At 43.4% G+C, this 20,623-nt stretch overlaps 1 protein-coding gene across 2 annotated transcripts in view; it reads left to right on the forward strand.

Annotated features, from left to right (window-relative positions):
* LOC147684820 (cytochrome P450 3A21-like) overlaps positions 1-20,623 on the forward strand; it is a 265,486-nt gene that overhangs the window by 175,311 nt on the left and 69,552 nt on the right. For both annotated transcript variants that reach the window (XM_086940695.1, XM_086940694.1), the window contains exons 6-8: positions 1,531-1,619; positions 13,349-13,497; positions 20,074-20,201. In XM_086940695.1, coding sequence (XP_086796821.1) covers positions 1,531-1,619; positions 13,349-13,497; positions 20,074-20,201 — 366 coding nt within the window. The remainder of the gene's footprint in view (positions 1-1,530; positions 1,620-13,348; positions 13,498-20,073; positions 20,202-20,623) is intronic.

The raw sequence follows: 20,623 nt of genomic DNA on the forward strand, positions 1-20,623 counted from the left end.
ATAAGGATTGTGTAGGAATCGCAATTCTTTTTGCGATTCCTACATGAATCCCGTTTTGCGAGTCTGTAATAGCGATTCCTTATGAATCGCTATTATAGACTCGCAAAAAAGTGCCTTGCGTTGCTAAGTAAATGCCCAAAATATTTTTACATCAGGGTTGTGCCAAGAAAGTGACGTGAACCAGACACAATATTATAGTAAATCTGGGCCTTCGTTTTATTTTCCTGGTATACACAAAAATCAAGTCCCAAATCAACATGTGCAAACTGCACCAGGACTGGCCTGTGATCTTGGCTTTAGTTTTCTATGTTCTAATCAGTCGCATCACAAAATATAAATTTGGGAAATCCTGCCCACCTAACGAATAATAATTAGGCAGGACGCCTTCTGCGATCCCACTTCTCACACGATTGCCTGAGAATGCAGGTTGTATGCCTGCAAGGGATAGCACACCTCCATCCTTGCATTCACATTTCATTACCTGCACGCTCCAGAATCTCAAAAAACAATTCTGAAACTTATGTTCATATTGATTTTCAGAAGGTGCGTATTAACAACTACAAGTCGCTCATATTTGCTTTGAGAATTATTTATCAGAGAGCGCATTAATTTAAGCCTTTAAATTCTTCTTAGTACCCAGGATAGTAGAAATTGTTAGCTCAAATTCTCAAGCACTGCTCACAAGACTACCTGCACACACCCTCCTAAATATCTAGTTTTTGTTTTACTAAAGTTTTGCACTGAAATTATGTCCCTACAAGGACACACTGGAGCAAAGGGTTTGAGTGGGATTTACTATCCAGCACAAACCAGTATTTGCGTTGGATAGATCTCCAAAGTAACACAATGTTGCACTATGGGCTTTTTTATGCCAAGTGGGCATTCCTTCGGTGCTACATGTTGTTCCTATTCAACCATCTAAGCATTTTGACGCAATTCCCGATTTACTAACATTCATAGATAGGAATTTGAGCTAACACCGTTCATCTCTTCGCGGCAGACAAGGAGATATGTTTCAAATGTTCATGTGTGCAGCATTGTACAGTACACATACAAGGCAAGAGAAGCCTTAAAAGATATTTTTTGTACTGAATGGATGGCCTTCCTGTACAAAACCTATACCTTAGAGAACACACATACGCTTCTACTGTACCACAAGGATGTAGGTGTTGGCGCTTGGCAACCAAAAGTGCGCCAGTAATGGTGGTGAGAACCATTTTGACATATCATAGCAGATATGGGACACATTTTCTACCTTTGTACGACTCAACGCAGTGCAGTAGCTTTGGTTGCAATGTTGTGTTGCGTAAAATATTAGTAAACCTTGGCCCTAATAAATACGCATTTTACTTTAATGCACTCTGACTTTGCCCCTGGGTTTCCAGATCAGCTGTTTCTAGTCCAGCTCTGATATGTGGTTGCCCAGGATGGATGGTCTGTTACTCAAGGGAAGGTCTGGGGATGTTTGTCAGAAATTGCTGATATTTCGAACATGTCTATCCTGCATAATTTGTATTTCTTGATTTTCAGATGTTTCCAATTATAATGAATTTGGGACAGACCTTGGTAAAAAATATTGAGAAAAAAAGAGAAAAAGATGAACCCTTAGATATGAAACTGTAAGTAGGAAAATAAAATATGTTGGGAAATCGTGGTTGTGCTGCAGGGGTGCTGCAAAATATTTAGAGTTGTCAGAGGAAATGTGTAATTTGTAACATTGTTGTAAATGAAAATATTTACAATAGAGTGACGAACTCTGATGATCCTATGAGAATTGAAAGTGTGTGGGAAATATTGGGATTTAAGACTGGGAGCCATATTGATTTTTGTAGGTCTATTGAGAGTGGAACTTGTGTAAAGTGGGATTTGATGAGATTTGCTCAATGTTCCCAGAGGATTGATTCGCAAAAGTATTTGTGCACCTTTCTTTTTGACTTCGGGGTGCACACGTAACCCCCTACTCACATCCTTGGATGATGATGTTCCTCTAGGGTAGGGAGAAGCCTTTTTAAATGCACTAGGGACAACCTTTGTTATGCATACCACTAATCATCTTATGTTATTTCTATTTGTGTGCCTTGAGTCCGCCTACATATATTGGTGTTAGAAAGGGAAAAATTGTCCCTTTCATGTACAGTTCTCTATACTCTCCCTGAAACATTGGCCCACACTTTGAGTTGTTGTACACTATTCCATTTGTTTATTGAACATAATGAAAGCTTTTCACATAAAGTTCCAGCACTGTTTTTGAGCAGTCGATGGGACTTCCTTGAAACCTCATCTTTTCACATTCTAAATCTGGTCTTGGTGGCTAAAGTCCTGGCTAAGTACACTCTCTTCCTGGTGCACGGAGCGAGTGCCACTTGATACTTTCCATTACTTTCTTATTTGTTTACTACTAGGCAGACCGGCCATGAAAAGGGTCTTCTGAATAGTGAGTCTACACACACAGGTCACAGTAAACACCACTTTTTGTGGAGAATCCACCCTCTCCAGGTTCTTACCCTAGCGGGGTCATGAACAGCTCTTCCAGTTTGGACATGGTAGCAGTAAACTTCCTATTCATCTTGGTTCATATATTGTTGAACAGTCTGGGTGAAGATGCAATCTCAGCACTCCTAGGGATACCTGATATTGACCATTATCTTCATACAACCACCATTCACCATGTCCTGGTAATTCAAACTGATTACTTCCCACAGACTCAGGTGGCCTATGTTCTCTCCTACTCCCTCATATGAACATCAATGAAGCAGTGTCCCATCTAGGTGTTTACCCTGCTACCTGCAGGTGTACAGTTTCTTGAGGATGTTAGATGGCTCTGCCTCATTAGAGCTTCTGGGGCAACTAGAATCCATCTCACCTCTAAATAGGTAAACCTCAGTTCCCAACATTGTGCTAATACTAAGGTACCCTAAAACTCACCAAGCTTGGAGTGAATCTCTCACATAGATGATTCACTACTCCTAGTTAACTTACCTGAGTGGGGATGACGGCAGGAGTCTTGGACCCCTCCTACACTGAGAGGGATGTGGGTAGTGGTATAATTTCTGAAACTGCCTTGGACTCAGTCTAGTCTTTGCTACTTTTTGGGACACCTGGCAGAGCCAACTGTCCTGTTCTCGATTCAAAGGGGCATGTGAAGCCATCACACTACCATGACCGGGAAAACACCCATATTTCTCCATACAGTGATGAACTGTGAAGAGTGTAGGAGAAATTCAGCATTTTCCCACCTCTGTATAATATGGTGTGCAGTATCTGCGTTACTCGTGCTAGTTCCAAATCTTCTCAAGAAACCTCCATGTCAGATCTAGCAATTGGGCTCTGGTGAACAGTAGGATTATCTTTTGTGATTTGCCTAGGATTGTCTTTGGTGTTTTTCTTTTAAGCAGTTGTCCTGCATGTGTTGGTTTAGGGAGAGGAAAAATGTTTCCCTTCAGTAATAGTTATGTTTGTTAAAAGCAGTCTGTGATTTGGGGTTTTTTCTCCGGTTCTGTATGGTTGCCGATGGATTTGTCTTTCATTAGTATCAATATAGGCTAGGAGGTTGTGATATTGGATTGGGCTTGTGTTAGGCCACATGTCCACGTTAAAAAACATGGGCGATAGGCAAGAGCCTGCAGTACTGTGCCCGGTGCAACATAGTTGGTAGTGTGAAGGAGGCTTAATCATTTTGGAAGGATGATCTCAACTTTTCTAGAGTTACACTGGTGATTTCAATATAGTATTGTCATCATTATTATTTTTTAAATATTGGAAAGTAAATTAATATTCTATTACATTTCATTAGAAAAAAATCATCATTTTAAATATTCTTTTTGAGGTATAGTATATTTATATAAAAAAGAAAAAACTCCACTTGTTCATGCACAGCAGCTTGTTCTTAAAGTCTTTCTTTGAGGCTACCCCAGTGCTTTGCAAATCAGTTACATAATCCATTGACTTTATGATAAAGCTGTCCAAAAAGTTATACCCTCTTGATTTTCATTCTTGAAATGAGGGGGCATCTATATATTTCCATATTTGTGCTATTAATGATTTAACAACCATTGATGTGAAATACTTACTGGGAAGAGGTGATGGGAAAATGAGAGCAGGTTACTTACAGGGCAGATTACTCAAACCAAAATGCTGCCTCTTGGGACTATACATACGCCCCAAAAAAGGGGAAAATGGCAAATAAACTTGCATACCTATCTCTAACTCTCACTAATAGGGTGATTGTCACTGTTTGGAAACCCAGTAGTTACCAAGAGTACAGAACTGATTAGACCTGACAATTAATTGGGCAGAGATTGAATTAGAAGTTTCGCGAGTGGAAAATCACAAAGATCTGTGTATGCGATAGCATACACAGACATGGGAGGACCTTCTAACTTTCTTCCATGAAATACTGCCATAAAGGAATGACATGTGCCGGGTGCCGCTCGAAGCTGCATGAAGGACTTTGGTGGAAGGACTCTGTTTGCTCTGTGCCTGGTGTCCCTAGGAGTCCTAGTGACCTGACTGGATGGCGAGGGAGAGCGGGACTGCGAGTCCCAGGAACGCCTGCGGCTCAGTCATCGGCCGCACCTGTGTGACTCTTCCCCCCTGACCCCGCCTCCTCCCAGGAGCTCAAATCCACGCCTCGCGGCCCCCGCTTCGCGGGAGCCGCTCGAAGCTGCGTGAAGGACTTTAGTGGAAGGACTCTGTTTGCTCTGTGCCTGGTGTCCCTGGGAGTCCTAGTGACCTGACTGGACGGCGAGGGAGAGCGGGACTGCGAGTCCCAGGAACGCCTGCGGCTCCGTCATCGGCCGCACCTGTGTGACTCTTCCACCCTGACCCCGCCTCCTCCTCCCAGGAAACCATCTGAATCACTGGGAATAAAAACACAGAGGGTAGCGCGCCACGCAGGACCGGTTGTGCGGGCAAAGGGCGGGCCGTTTGAGGCCGTTAGAGGACGGAAGAGTCCGGAAGTGGCCACCCCTCTAAGGCCTATCTCCTGGTTCCCCTCGTGGACCTGTAGACAGTAGGATGATATACTATGGCCAGCAGGGAAACAAGAAGCAAGGCTGTGACCGCTGTCTCAGATACTATGAACAAATTCCTCTCCAAAATCAATATGTCGGGCAGCAATGGCCCCTTGCTACCTGTAATATCAATAGAGGGGGGTGTAGAAAATAATGTTCTGTGTTCTTCTCCTAGTTTAGTAGCCAACACTAGTACTCCGGTAATGCTTGATGCCACCCACCTGTCCCTAATGGACAGTATTGACCAAACTATTGAGTCCGTACTTCAACAGCTCAGGACTCCATCATCCACGCAGAGGGATAGGGACACATCTTGGGTTATCAGTGATGTGGAGCTCTCCCCTGCTGTGGAGCTGGCACAGTCCGGGGCTCAGGGTGGGGATCCTAATTCTTTGGTGTATGCGGGGTGTAGAATGGATCCGGTACCGAAACTAAAAAGGAAAAGATCAAGAAAATCTAAAAATGCTAAAAGGGCCAAAACTGATCCCATATTGCCTGCGAGGGAAGAAAGTTTAAGTACTTCTGTGCTATTAGTTTCTGGTAACGATGATGATCCGGAAGTGCTGGCAACATTATCCATCCCCTCTGTACCTGTGCCTCCTGAACCATTTATCTTCGGCGGAGTTTCCACTAACAACATAGAACTTCTCGTTACCTCGTTTACTGACCTCCTTAAGAGTTTTCTAAAACCCATCGCCCTTAAACTAGACTTAATTGAATCAAGACTAACAGCCCTCGAAAAATCAAGTACGGGCACTGAGGTTCAGATGGGGAGGGGAGACAGTACACTGGTAACACAGGAGCCTATCGCTGTACCATCCCATTCTCCAACGACCTCATTGGTCGTAGCTGCAACCACATCAACAGTTCTCCCTGGGGAAAATACTAACAATGGCGCTATACCAGAGCGCCAAATAGCACCTGTACCAACACCCAGGTTAGTGCCACCGATACCTGCTCCTAGGAGGTCGAAGCAACTAACTTCGGACACTTTACCCAGACAGGAGAGACCTTCGAATGGGATGGATAACGGCTCTAAAAGGCCGGATGACCCTAAATCCAGGCATAAGGCAGTTCATCTACCTCCAGAGGCGGTGGGTTACACTGTAATTTTGATGGGGGTACCTGAGCTGGCAATTGGCGTAACGGAACCCTATGAATCCTTACGCAACAAGGTACTCAGCTGGCTAAATATTTACAGACCCCTACCACCGCACCTAAAGGGAGAGGTTCTTATGGTCAGAAGGGTCCCATGGGTTGGGTATACCGTCAAGAAAAGAGTGGGGGATTGTATTATTGTTAGCTTCAGGAACCCCCAGGTAGTCACACACATTTGCAATTGGCTTGGTCATCAAGGTAATACTACCATCAAGTTGGTTCCCCTCTCTTATTTTTACCCTAATGCCCCAACCCACACCGTGAGGAGGGACGAAGGCTGGACACGGGTGGGCTTTGCTGTGGATGGGACAAGATACAGGCCTAGGCATAATATCTTCCCCGCCCATGTTAATTATGTACATCCCAACAGATATACCTGCCTTGATGAAGTGGATTGACTCTGTAGGGGTGTCCCCTTGCAATCCAACGGAAATATTGAGAGTGAACCCCTGGGACAGGGTGAGGTAACTACCGTACTGGAGACCCAAAATAATGGAGACCTGGAACCTTCCCAAGGGAGTATACTAAAGCCACCCACTGATGGTGGGGTTGCAGTCACTTTACCCCAGAGCCAATCCGACAGTACCCCAACACCTCAAATCTTGTGTGTCCTTAACACCACTCCTATTTCGCAGCCCACTGTGGAATTTCCTGTTCGTCGTCACGCATCTCGACCAGCGGACGATGTAGCGGAAAATCCATCGGGATCACCTGGAGGGCAGGAACCGAAAACTCATATTGAGGTTTTGAAGTTCTTGTGCTGGAATGTAGCGGGCATTGCAAATAAAATTCACACAGAGGATTGGGATCTCCTAGAGGAAGGGAGCGATATCTGTCTCTTTCAGGAGACCTGGGCAAGGGATCCCCTGAGTAGAACGGGCTATGCAGTCCTTGAAATCCCGGCCAGCTGGAGTGGTAGGGGGAGGCCCTCGGGTGTTTGGCAGGTTTGGGTGGCTACACACATCGGGTGTTCCGTGGAGAGTATACCCACGTTCTCCCAGGACATCCAGTGCGTGCTTCTCAGGTGGCCAAATGCTGTAAACTTGGCAATTGTTAATGTATATTCCCGCCCTGTCAGTGTGGCCTCGGAATCACCTACCCTTGACGACCTTTCGTCCTTCCTGGGCCAACTCCCTAGTGATTGTAAAATAGTAATGGGCGGTGACTTTAATTGTCACTTTGATCCTCTGGAAGGTCTAAAAGAGGGCGCTATCACTTCTGAAGATGACTACTGGGGTGTTCCATCTTGTCAATCCCCTCACCCAAAGACCTGGTCCCCCCTTGCAGTTCAAATCATGTCCCTTACCTTGAACTACGCGGTGAGGGCTTGTAACGAACGACCTTTGTCCGACAGCCCCTCTCTGTGTACTTTTAATAGGAGGGATCATGAATCGAGATTGGACTATATTTTTGTTGACATTTCCCTATGGTCCAAGGTCCAGGACTTTAGGATAGTGCCTAGAACAGATAGCGACCACAACGCCCTGTTACTAGAAATGAAACACCCCGCTCCTGTAGGCGAGTCACTTCCCTCCAACCAATGTGGCGACCCTGGGAACTTGAAGACAACATAAGAAGAATTTATGAAGTAGCACTCCCCAAATTTGAAGAAATTGAGGATTTAATCAATTTGCCCAGGCAACCGGATTTTAACGAGCAACTGGGCCAAATCCATGATAATCTGGTGGGAGCACTAGGCGAGGTTTTTTATCCCGTGGTACCCCCACGACGCAAAAAGACCAGAACCTCTACCTGGTATAATTCCTCATGCAAAAAGGCCAAAACAGAGCTCATTGCCTCAATAAAAGCAGGCAAAGACAGGGGTAGGGTAGTCGAACTTAGGCGGGAGTATAAGGCGGCCCTGGCACTGGCAAGGTCAGAGTGGGACTGGAACCACTGGCAGGAGCTTTCCCTAGCACTGGAATCCAGGGACCTTAAAAAATGTTGGTCCCTGTTTAACTTTGGGACAGGAGAACCCAAAGCTGCAGTAGAGCCAAACATTGCATCCTCTGCGTGGGAAGAGCATTTTGGTAAACTATACCAAGAGACCGAACAATTCACAATTGACGATATTGCCCCTGGAGATCTATCAACCTCTGCAACTGGTATGGAATTTACCCTAGGGGAGGTGGTGGGTGCAATGGAGAGATTAACAAGAGGGAAGGCCCCGGGACTGGATAGATTGCCTGGCGATCTTTTCAGACACCATCCGGAGATCTGGGGCCCATATTTTTTAATCCTCTTCAATGCCATCTTGGGAGGCATGAAGATCCCCTGTACTTGGCTGGGGGCGGAGATAGTGCCCATTTTTAAAAAGGGTTCCCCCCTGCTCCCAGCCAACTACAGGCCGATCAGTCTCATAGATGTTCCCCAAAAACTCTTCTCCCGTCTTCTCTTGGATCATCTCATGGACTGGATGGAGGCTAATGAAATCTTGAGCCCACTGCAGGCTGGCTTCAGGAAAAACACGTCCACCATGGACCAGATCTTCCGCCTCGTCCTCCTGTACTGGAAAATGGTGAGGATAGAGGGGGGGGAGACTGTACATGGTGTTCGTGGACCTGAGGTCAGCCTTTGATATGGTCCCACGCAAAAAACTTTGGGAGGTCCTGAAAAAGCTTGGTGTTCCCACACAAATATTGCATGCCATGATTAGGCTCCATGACAATAACTACGCACAGGTTAGGTGTGGGAGGGATGGAGCGTTGTCATCTAGGTTTCCTGTACGCAGAGGGGTGAGGCAGGTTTGCGTCCCGGCGCCGACCCTGTTCTGCCTCTTTGTCAACAATATCATATCCCACCTGGACAATGTTAAGGATAATGATGGTGGCAGGAGGGTGCCAGCCGTTATGTTTGCTGACAACACCCTCCTGCTTTCCAAATCTCCGATGGGGATACAAAGGATCCTGGATGGATTTGGTCTCTTCTGTATACAGCATGGTCTAGAGATCAATACGAAAAAGACCAAATTCATGATCTTTAACCCATCCCCAAAGACTAGACCAAATCCCACCCTGGGCGAAGCCAGTTTGGAAAGGGTTACAACTTTTCAATACCTGGGGGTCACATTGCAAGAGAATCTTTCCTGGGACCCCCAAATATTAAAATCTCGGTTGAAGTTGTGCCAACTTTCAGGTGCTATTTTAAAGGTTGTGAACACTTCCACCTTTAAACCCATAAGCCCGGCACTAGAAATCTATAAAACTCAAGCCAAATCAGCTGCATCCTATGGCACCGAGCTTTGGGGGTATAGAGCGGGGCGTGAATTGGCTAACGTGGAAAATAACTTCTTAAGACGCCTTTTGGCACTCCCTCGTGGCACACCCTTGCTCCCCCTAAGATTAGATGTGGGATTACCTTCCATCGCCATAGAATTGGAGTCAAAGCCACTAAGATTCTGGCATAGGCTATGGACCACCAGCGAGCTCGCTCATTACAGGCGTGATCTCACCCATGTAATGAGCTTGAACAAGCGCGATAGAATCCCATGGCTGGCCTTTGTCAAAAAGGAACTATATCGGTTGAATCTCCAGGAGTTATGGGAGGACCCAGAGCAGGGGTGTCGAACCATTTCCCGTAAAAATCTGGTGCAAATCCATAAGGAATCTAGTTTGGCTTTTCTTCTGTCCGCCACCACAAACGGCACCCTGACTGACCGTTTTTTGTAATTTAAGAATTCCTATTAATTTGAAGATTTTATGGACATAATATTCCCCATCCTAGCGAGAAAATTGTTTATACAGTGGAGGTTAGGCACTCTGCCCATAAAAACCTTCACCTGTAAATTGCTTAAGGGGGGGATAGATCCTGTCCTGGATGCAACATGTATGATGAGGAGGAAATTCATCTTTTTTTCTTCTGCCCTGCTTACAATACACCCAGAAAATACTGGCTGGCGCCTTTATGCAGGAATTTGGGATCTAGGTCTTACTTGTCTGTATATAGAATTTTAAAAACAAGCACTTTGCCCCATATTGTATTTGCAGTGGCTAAGTTCATTATGGCTATGTGGCAGATAAGGAAAAAACTGCTTCTCACCTAAATGTGTAAAATTTGAATGTTTCTCCCAATCATAACTATCCTTTTAATATTCTGAAATTATTTGTTGTAATACTATGCAACTGAGTCTCCAATCCACTTTTACCCTTGGTACATTTTTAAAGCTCATCTTTTATTGTATTTTAAAATGTAATGTACCTTTTAAAATGTGGCTGTATAAATGTATTTTGTGTGAATCTTTTATGGTCTTAAGGAAATAAAGAGATTTTGGATTGGATTGGATTGGAATGACAACCACCGCACTGGACTGGTTGACCCTACAGGTACCCCAGAGGATGTGGTGGAAAGTCATTCATGCACACCAGGCACAATGGGCTGTGGAAATTGGGCACCAGTTTGAATTTTGAGGCATCCTCAGTTAGCGGATTAAAGAAATGGAATGCAGTAGGGGCTTTCTTATAGGCTCTTTAGCCATTCCTTTTGGTCATCCATACCTTCTTGTGTAGCCCAATGATACCCTGCCCCACCCAATGTACCCACCAATCCATTAATTACTAAATGAAATGCAAGACCCATTGATGTGTTGTAATGTTACCATTTCTTTTCATTTGGTTGCTGACAATGTCACATGTATCTCTTCAATATGTAACCTTATTTGTGGTGTCAACTTACATAAAACTAATAAAAAACTTTAAAAAAAGAGGCAATGATGGGAAATACAGAGTGTTAGATCTGACAGCCTTGGGTGGTCTTTCCTCCCCAACATTTGCCTACTGCCTATATTTTTCTGACATTGTTTTTGTTGCCTTTAGGACTATGTGCACTTTGCCAATGCTAAACAGTGCTAAAGTGCTTGTGCTCCTCCCCTAGACATGGTAATATTGGCTTATACCCAATTGGCATATAAGTAAATTAAGTAAGTCCCTAGTAAAATGCACTACACATGCCCAGGGCCTGTAAATTAAACGCTACTAGTTGGCCTGCAGCACTTATTGTGCTGCCCACTGAAGTTGCCTCTAACCATGGCTCAGGCCTGCCATTGCAGAGCCTGTATGTGCAGTTTATGCTGTCATATTGACCTCACAAGAAAACCTCTTGCCAGGCCTAAACCTTCCCTTTTTGTACATATCAGTCAACCCTAAGGTAGGCCCTGGATAAGCCATGGGCAGGGTGCAATGTATTTATAAGGCAGGGTGTTGGACCTGGCCCTTTTTGCAGGGTCATCTCTGAATGTTTTGCCTTCTTCCTAGCCTTTTTTCTGACATGGTGTTGGTGGTTTGAGGACTTTGGACACTTTAGCACTGTTGTCCAGTGGAAAGTGTGCGTGCACTCTGTGGTAAACATGGTCTACACCTGTGTGGCATATTTAATTTACCTCTCAGTCCCTTGTAAATGGGTATCTCAGATACCCAGGGCCAGTCAATTAAATGCTACTGGTGGGCTTGCAGCGCTGATTGCGCCACCTACCAAAGTAACCTTTCAAACCTGTCCCAGGCCTCTGCCATTGTAGGGCCTGTGCGCGCAGTGATACTGCCGCTGTGACGTGACACCTAAAGTGTGTGCCATATCTGTGACCCCCCTTTACTGCATGTCAGTCACCCCTAAGGTAGGCCCTAGCTAGCCCTATGGGCAGGGTGCATTGTAGGTGAAAGGTAGGACATGTACCTGAAGTGTGTGACATGTCCTGGTAGTGACAAACAGCCATTTTGGTGTCTCCGTTCTGTGAGACTGCCCTCCCATAGGAATGCATCGGGGATTCCCTGACAAGTGTTTCAGTGGTACTTCCTGATATGAGATGAGCAGCATGGTCAAATTTGGTATGTTTGGAATAGTGAAAATAAATGCTGCGCAATGGTGTGTTCAGATTTATTATCACTGTTTTAGAAATGCCTCTTTTAGAAGTTGGCCTTTCTGTGTGCTATGTGTCTGCCTGCCTGATGTGTATTGCATGTCTGGGTTAGGAGTGACAGGGGCTGGTGAGGAGTGTGGCTCCAGGGAGGGCAGGGTGAGTCAGCGCTAGGCTGAATAGGAGATCTGCATTTGGAGTAATGGGAGGAGTAATCCCCTGACCCTGAATACGTCTGTGCCTGCCTGTGTAAATGTTGGATCGGCCCCCCTGTGGTGTGTCTGATGACCGAGCCCCCACCTGACAAAGGGGAAGAAGAGCCCAGTAAACAAAGTGCTCCACTACCCCCCAGAACCAGTTGGGACTGGTTCCCCAGCCCTGTGTCAGACAGAATGCTGTATAAATATTATGGCTGTAACCTCATGGGCTTGTGCTTCCCTGTGCTGTTTGGGTGCTTGAGCTGCTGGTCCCCAGGAGGAACCGCCATAGGGATAGCCCCTCTGCTGGAGGGCCTTGTGAGCTGGCCTGCCTGGGTCCAGCTCTGCCCTATGGGACTTTCTGGACAAGAGGAGAGGACTTCTCCTGTGTTTTGGCACACCTTTTGTGCCCAACTTGCCTTTTCAGCGTCTTGGCTCCTAGCGCCTCGTGAGCACTTCAAGGATCTGGCTGAAGGTGCAGAGGGGGAAGAGAGTGGCGTAAACTGGCAGCGCTGGGCTGCACAGTGCCCGGAGGAAATCCCGACGTGGGGATTCCCCGCATTGCTGGAGGAAAGCGGAAGCCTACCCCGCATTTTTGATGCCTCTTTAAGTGGGAGCCCACCCTGCATTGATGCCTTTTAAGCGGGAACCCACCCTGCATTGATGCCTATTGAGCGGGAGCCCACTCCACATTGATGCATATTTGAAAGCGGGAGCCCACCCCGCATTGGCCCGGAGAAGAGGAGCGCTGAAAAACGGAAGTCAGGTGCCCGTGCCTGACTGTGGGTGGGTGGTATCCTTGCAGAAAGATGTGAGTTGGCGGTGTGGCATTTTTGTAAAACTGTGAACAGATAAGTTTAAGACATCTGTTTAAGGAAAGAGCTCCGATTAAGGTGAATTTGGTATTTCATGGTGATAATGCTCCAAACATCTATAAAGAAAACCATTTTTTTGTCATTAGACATTGATTTTCAAATGTGTATGTCTGTTGATAGTATGATATGCTCATGCTGCACAGGAATCACTACAAAAATTTTTACTTGGTAATGATGGAAACCTTATAGAATCATTGTGATAATAAATTTGGATTTGATCTACATAATGAATAACTCCATTTACACTTCCTTTCTGCTCAGGATGTTTTCCTCCTACAGTATTGATGTGGTCCTCAGCACCTCTTTTGGTGTGAACATAGACTCTATGAACAACCCGAAAGATCCCTTTGTTACTAATGGAAGGAGAATCTTGAATTTCAAATTCATGAGCCCATTGTTAATTTTCACAGGTAGGAATACTAAGTCACTTTGTAGTATTAAAAGGTATCTTAGACATAGTGTATCTTAAAATCTATTTGATTCCAGCATGTGCTGTTATTCTTGCATGATTTTCCTTTTTGTTTCTTATTTCTCTGAAGTTGTAACTGGTCACACAGTACACGAGTACTGCCTTTGAATTTGATGACTCTAGCATTTTTGGTCATGGATGTTGCAACCAGAACCAGGTTTACATAACATCAAAGCATTGAGTTACTTTTGACCACAAAACTGACATTCCTAAAGATGATTATGATACCAGGTACAGATACCCGACCAGTACCAAAACTAGATATCTCCTAGCCTATCCCTCCAGATGACTTCTAACATGACTTCTTATTTCGGTCTAGAATCTCATCCATAATCATTTACTCTATGTTCCTGCTGTAATTGCAAAGGCTTATTGGATATAGAGTGAGAGGACAGGAAGCATTGCAAATAAACATGTCAACAGTTTGATAGATAGACAAATAATTGTTCTAGGTAAATCTAGAGTAAATGACTGGGTACTTTAGCCAGTCAATTTGCTTTATTCGGTGCTTACAATATAAGATCATAAAAGTACAGTAAAAAAACATCTATACACAATACACATATACATAAAAAAGTAAGAAAGATAAAAACATTGTAACAAATACCATTAGGGAACAGTTAGTAAAAACCAGCTGATGGGAACAGTTTAGAATTCATTCTCAGGTATTGTGCAATTTCCTAAATCTTCGTAATCGGATTAAAAAGGACGCCACAGAAAAACAGACCATAGAATTAGGCAAATATTGTAGAAAATACATTGCAACGAGACATAATTAAAATAATATTTACACATCAGGGGCAAAATAAATCTTTTACGTAGTTCTGCATTAAATTTGCAATAAAAGACATGTAGATTTGATTGTACAGAAACACCATCGCAAGGACAGAATGGCAATTCAATTATGGAATACATTCCAGCTGGATGGGCCAGCATGCATGGAATAAAATGAAAACTAAATCTAATTAGAAAAAATATGTGACGTGAATTTGTTACTGTACAAATATAAGATGTTTGCCCTTCCTGTACCATTGGACTTTCTAAATATGCTTTGACCGATACTTTTGTACAGTTTGCTTTCAATCTTGCTTCAGCCCTTAGTTTGAGGAAAGAGGATTTTATCTCTCTTTTTTGGGAAATTCACACAGTCGCTAGGGACAGAGAATAGACGTTCTAAGCCTAAAGATGAAACAGCAGATCTGATATAGGAAATCCACGGGATCTTGTGGGCATTTTCCAAGGATAGGCAGTCTTCAATTAACTTGTGTGTGATATGGATAGATTCCCTTCTCCATATAGAATGCCACAACATTATCGAAGCCAAAGCAATTGTGTTGGTCACATAAGGGACACCCAATTCTGCATGAGCAATGAAACTGGAGCAACTTACGGGTTGCTCACTATTTTTTTCCAAAATGTGTGCTCTCTAATTTGTAGGATGGAGGGGTTAATGTAGTCCCAAATACCTGCCCGTAGGTTGCTACCTAGACTGATTTTGCTCTACTTTAGTCCCCATTTTGCAGGTTTCGCTACACATAATGGCAAAAAGGATGAAAGGTGGAGACATCGTAAATACATCTCTGAGAGTTCCTTAAATTCCTATTATGGCTGTGGTTGCAAAACACCTGTTATCAACATTTGAATTTTCTTTTTCAATAAGAAGATGTTTTTGCTCAGGGGTGACATAAGTATTGTTAATACTTGAACTATACTCTTTACCATTTGTTCATAAACTCTCTGATCTACCAACTTTATAAAAATAACTAAATTGCTAAGGTTCTAGACAGTTCTGAAAACATATGGTAAGTTCTGGTGCCCTAGAACCCAGCTCTTCAGATCTGTCTTAGCACAGACATTAGCATCTGTTGCATACATGTGTATCAATCTCCTGTCTTGTATTTGAGCTAACCTACCAAGCTTTCCAGCATCAAACACAAAAGGAAGTTACTTATGGAGATCTGCTTACACAATTTGGATTGACTCCTCCAAACTTGATCTTCATGTTTTAAACTGGTTCAAAAAACAACTAAACAATACACTACAGCCTACATTTGTAAAATATATGGGTGCCTTCTATTGGGCCATGGGAAAATACTTTGAACCAAGTTCTAACTGCCATGATTTTTTTGTCAAATTAGGAGTTTATTAAACTTAACACACTTTCTCGTAAAGAGGGTAGAGAAAGATGTGACAGTTGCAGCTTTCTTGTGGTTTCTGTAAGCCATGTGTGCGAAGGGTTGGAGCCTTCAGCCATTACTCCAGGTATTTTGGGAAAACAGAACAGAACCCAGATGCCCCAATATGCAGAAACCTCCGCAAAGCTCTTAAGAAACTCAGAGATGGGAAAAACTTGAGAGAAAAATGGATGGAAAACAAGAGTGAGGCTAACAGGATACTTTGAGAGAAAGAATAGAGTGAAGACCTCGGTCGGGCTTGGCGTGCCTCAAAGAGCTTCAGCTGATCCTGCTAATTTAACCACAGCCTACTATAACATTTGTGGCAATTAACACGGCTCAGTCTCTTAAACTGGTACCACCTAGGAGTGTTTTCTTGCCACAAGATAGCAGACTGTAAGTTGTCACGTGTGAGTCCCAGAAATGTTCCTAGGTGCTTTCTTCCAGGAATTCAAGAATGCACATTTATTTTGAGCATAAACTGCTGACTTGCACTCCTAATTATTCTGGGACCCAGTGGTGCAGTCCAGAATTCAATTGCACAGGCTCAAACACCAGTGGTTTGCATCATTGCTCCAAAAATCTACTTTCCTGACAAAGTCTCACATTTATCACATAACCACAGTCATATACAGAATTATGGTTTTTGCTCAAGCATGCAAAACTGCAAGAATTTGACCGTTATGGTATGCAAAGCCCTCAAATGCCTGGCATAGCTCACATCGCCCGCCATGCACAAAACACCCATATTCAAGTCTTCATTCAAGGAGTGTTTTCGTTTCTTTTATAGTTTACATAGTGGCAGGCAACTACCATATTACTTCTCTACCAAATTTTGTACAGCATGTGTCCATCTAATGGGTGTAAGTGTTGATAAAATGCATGTGCTGCTATTGTACCATAGGTGTGTAGAGGTACTGAACATGTTATAAATCTTTGTTTTGAAGAGTAACTGTGTGCAGGTGGCAGTTGACAACTTGCGTCCTGTATGTCCACAACAATTTTGTTGGTTCTGCAGAAAAAAGTTTCCAACAAAGCAAAGATTCCATGTATTACATACTAAGTATTGTAAGCAACCTTGAGAAGATGCGTTCTCTGTTAAGTTTTCACCACAGTATGAAGCCTAAAGGTAGTATGATCTTTAGCACCTTCAGATGGGAAACACCCATTACCATGACAGCTGAACCACACGCTGCAGTTACAATGTGGCTGTTACAATGATTGCTTCTTTACCACACATTCCTTTACCATGCATGTCATTACAATGACATGCCTTAGGGAAAGTGGTGTAGGACTTTAAAATCCAGCGCTTTCCATACTGTTGCGCTGACTGGCGTTGGAATAGTAAATTATACACCTCCAAAGTCCAGTGCTTTCCCTAAGGCATGTTGTTGTAACGATATGTGTGATAGAGATGCATTTTTTTTAAAGAGTGTGGAGTAGCAGCATGCATGGCAAAGGAATGCATTGTCTCGACATACAAACCCTTCAGACTTTGGTTATTTTAAATGAATAGTATCTTTTTAGTCAAGTGTTGCATAGAGTGTACACTGTTCTTAGGAGATACTTTTTAATACTCTGTAGTGTATTTCTCATGGGAGTTTCACTTTCTACAAACAGTGTGATGCAGATTAAACTCTCTTCATAGACTAAATACAGTTTTTTGTACCCGCTTTTCTAGTCATATCAACTTCATTTAAAATGAGGGTTTGGTGACTGTGAGGGATTTGATGCAGATAAGGGCTACCCCTAGTAGGGTGATAGTTATTTAACAGAAGTTGACTCTCCGGAGAAACTTGGTTTTCTTTAAACAGTTGAATAGATTGATGCAGTAGGAGAGACCCTTCTATCTGTAGTTGATAGTCAACATGAACTCAGGTACCATAAAGTGTATGGTTTAGGGTTAATGTTGCACATAACACAAGGTTGGTTCACCTAATGGGTTTTATATAGAATGGCATTAATGATGCTTCATACTATTATGATCTATTCTGTATTTACTTTCAGGTTTCTCATGCCATACTAATTTAAAGAGCAATGTGTGCAAAAGAAGCTTTGATGATGTCATCAGTGATACCATCAATGATGTCATTTGAGATGTCATAAGTGATATCCTAAATGATGTCACACGAACATGCCATCAGTGATGTAATATGTGATATCATAAACAGTGCTTGGCGGGGGCTCAAGGTATAGACTTTTTGGCTTTTTTTGAAGTCAAAATGTTAATGATGTCACTGAAATATTCACTAAATATAGCGTCATTTTAAACTTTGCTTTTTTCGAAGAATTTGTAAGGCTTTTTAAAACCAATACAGATATTTTTATCAGACCTAACTATATTGTTACTTTAATCGTTATTTTTTTCAGTGAATTTCTTGGTTTTTTTTTTGTTGTAAGTCTGTTTTTTATTTTTAAATGGCATTGTTCGTAATAGATGCAATTAGAACACAGCGTTAAGCCTACAACCCTGTACAGGGCCGGCCGCGTAGATGTAGTCCAGTAATAGGGCTTAAATGCCCACAAGAGAAGGCCTATTTAACACAGCGTTTTGCCTACAATGCCCTCGGGACGGCCGCGAATAATGCTATAGATAGTGGCAATTATCGGTTTCGCAGATAGTTCCTGTGATAGGTTTATTCATAACAGATAACCCAGTAACTAGTCCAACAAGTAAAGGGTAGCCCTACGGGGTCCCAGGTTATATACGGAATTAATTGTCTAAGAAGAAAGTGAGAGGAGAGGAAGGATAAGTATTGGGGAAGGAAGGAACAGAAAGTATAGTAGAGGAGAGTGTGATGTGCACCAGGGAGGGAAGTCTACGGGTATAGGGCCGCAGCGCGACGCCAATGCTATCAGAGGCGTCTAGGGTAGCAATCTAGCGGGGTTGGGCGGGGCCACCGCATCTTCAAAGAGGCGCAGGGTCCTTAGCCTGTTGGGCATGTGTCGCGCGTGCTCTATATTGCAAAGGTAGCTAATCAGGGGCTTCCAGACAGCCCCAAAGCGTGTGTCACATGAGAAATTCCATTGTTAAGACATGCCAGAGTTTCACAAACCAGGACGTTATGGGGGGGACTTCGGTCTTCTTCCAGTATAGGGCCATGAGTTGCCTAGCTGCTCCCAGCATCTGGAGTGTCAGGGTCCAGTCGCTACGTGTCAGCGCCTTAAGGCTGGCAGGTTTGATGCTGAGCAAGACCGTGCTCACGTTTTCAGGCAGAGGAAACCCCAGGACCCCCTTTATGTGGCTAAGGACTTCCTTCCAGAAGACAGACAACACTGGGCATCCCCACCATGGGTTTTTTTTTTAACATAAAGTGAAAATGTATTACTATATGTAAAGCCTACCCCCAGCCTGACGGGAACAAACACAACTATAATCTACCTCTGGTGTCACCTTGTCTTCCTTTGTTTAAACAATACTCAGGTTAGGGGTCCCATGTGGTGACACACCATGTGGCATTTTATCAACACAAGATAGGACCTTTCAGAGTACTGTGTGCGTTTAAGGGGCTAAGGCTCACCTATGCTCTAATAGAGAATTTGATATCTGAGACCGGGCCACACTGTGTTAGCGTTTGGATTAGACAATAAAACAATGCACAGATTTCATTAAACATTCACTTGCACGTTGAAGTCCACAACCCTGAAAAGGGAATCTGCCTTGTTCTTCTATATGGTCACAAAACTCCTCTGTGAGATGCAATATCCTTTTATTGTACAACAGGATGGTAATTTACCCGTATGTCATCAGCAAGGTATATTTATCTTTGTAACATTCAGCATTGTTATGAAAGATAAAGTAAATGATCTTTCACTTTAGATTAGAAGATCAGAAGTAAAAGTGTAGGTATTAATTTGGGGGTGGGGGGCAAGGCCTTTCCAGAACCAAGGAGCAGTCATTGGGAAGGTATGTTTGAGGGTGACATTATTTATTTTTCATGTTCAAATTTCTTTATTGAATTTTCATAACACAAAAGAAGGTCATCAACAAACAAAAATATTACTAATACATTATTATTGTTACGGTAAACATTATTTCAAAGAGATGGTTTGAGAAGTAATGTAGATTTGCTTCTCACACTAAAGTCTACTACATTTGACACCTAGTCAATCCTCCTTAATTCTTACAGGCTTCATCCAACATGTTTTAGGATCAGATTTCCTGCTTTTCCCACAACAGGTATTGATTTAGAATTACAGAGACAACAGCATATCTACTAGTTTGAACACTAGGTACCATAAGAGATGGTAAAATGTATCTGATTATTATTATATAGTGCACTCTTGTTTGGCCTATGTGATTACTTAGGAAAGTTGCCATAATATTTTCTTTTTCTTTCCAGTCTTATTTCCATTCCTCGTTCCTATTCTCGAAAAAATGAATGTCTGCCTGTTCCCCAATGACATGTTGCAGTTTTTTGCAAGTGCTGTCAAGAGCCTCAAGGAGAAGAGGCAAAAAGGCAATCACGAGGTGAGGGATAGCTGTCATTGCTGTTATAAAAGGGTATCATTTGTCTAAGAAGGGCCATATCTGAACTGGGGTGGTGGAGTGAGCTAAAGAATGGTGATGGATTAAACCCAGATCAGTTGACTAGGGGTGAGTGTTTGATTTGCTCAAACGCTCCGTCCATCATCCCCTTTGGCATCGCTTTGTTCGCCCTAAGTTTGCAGGGTATGGCCAGATGTGGGTTTCTTGCTCACTCTACCACTGAATTCAATATAGCCTGGCTGATGAGGATTATGAATCCGAAACAGGTCCCATAAAGCTTGTTTCCGGTACAGGGAAGACATGGCTTGGCAGTTCGGGCTGGACTGTTCCCATGAGGCACAGGGTCAGAGTGATTTGCATATGGCCATATCTGAACTTGCGTGGTGGAGTGAGCTAAAGAATGG

Source organism: Lissotriton vulgaris, chromosome 10 (genome assembly GCF_964263255.1).
Source record: "Lissotriton vulgaris chromosome 10, aLisVul1.2, whole genome shotgun sequence".
Lineage (NCBI taxonomy): Eukaryota > Metazoa > Chordata > Amphibia > Caudata > Salamandridae > Lissotriton > Lissotriton vulgaris.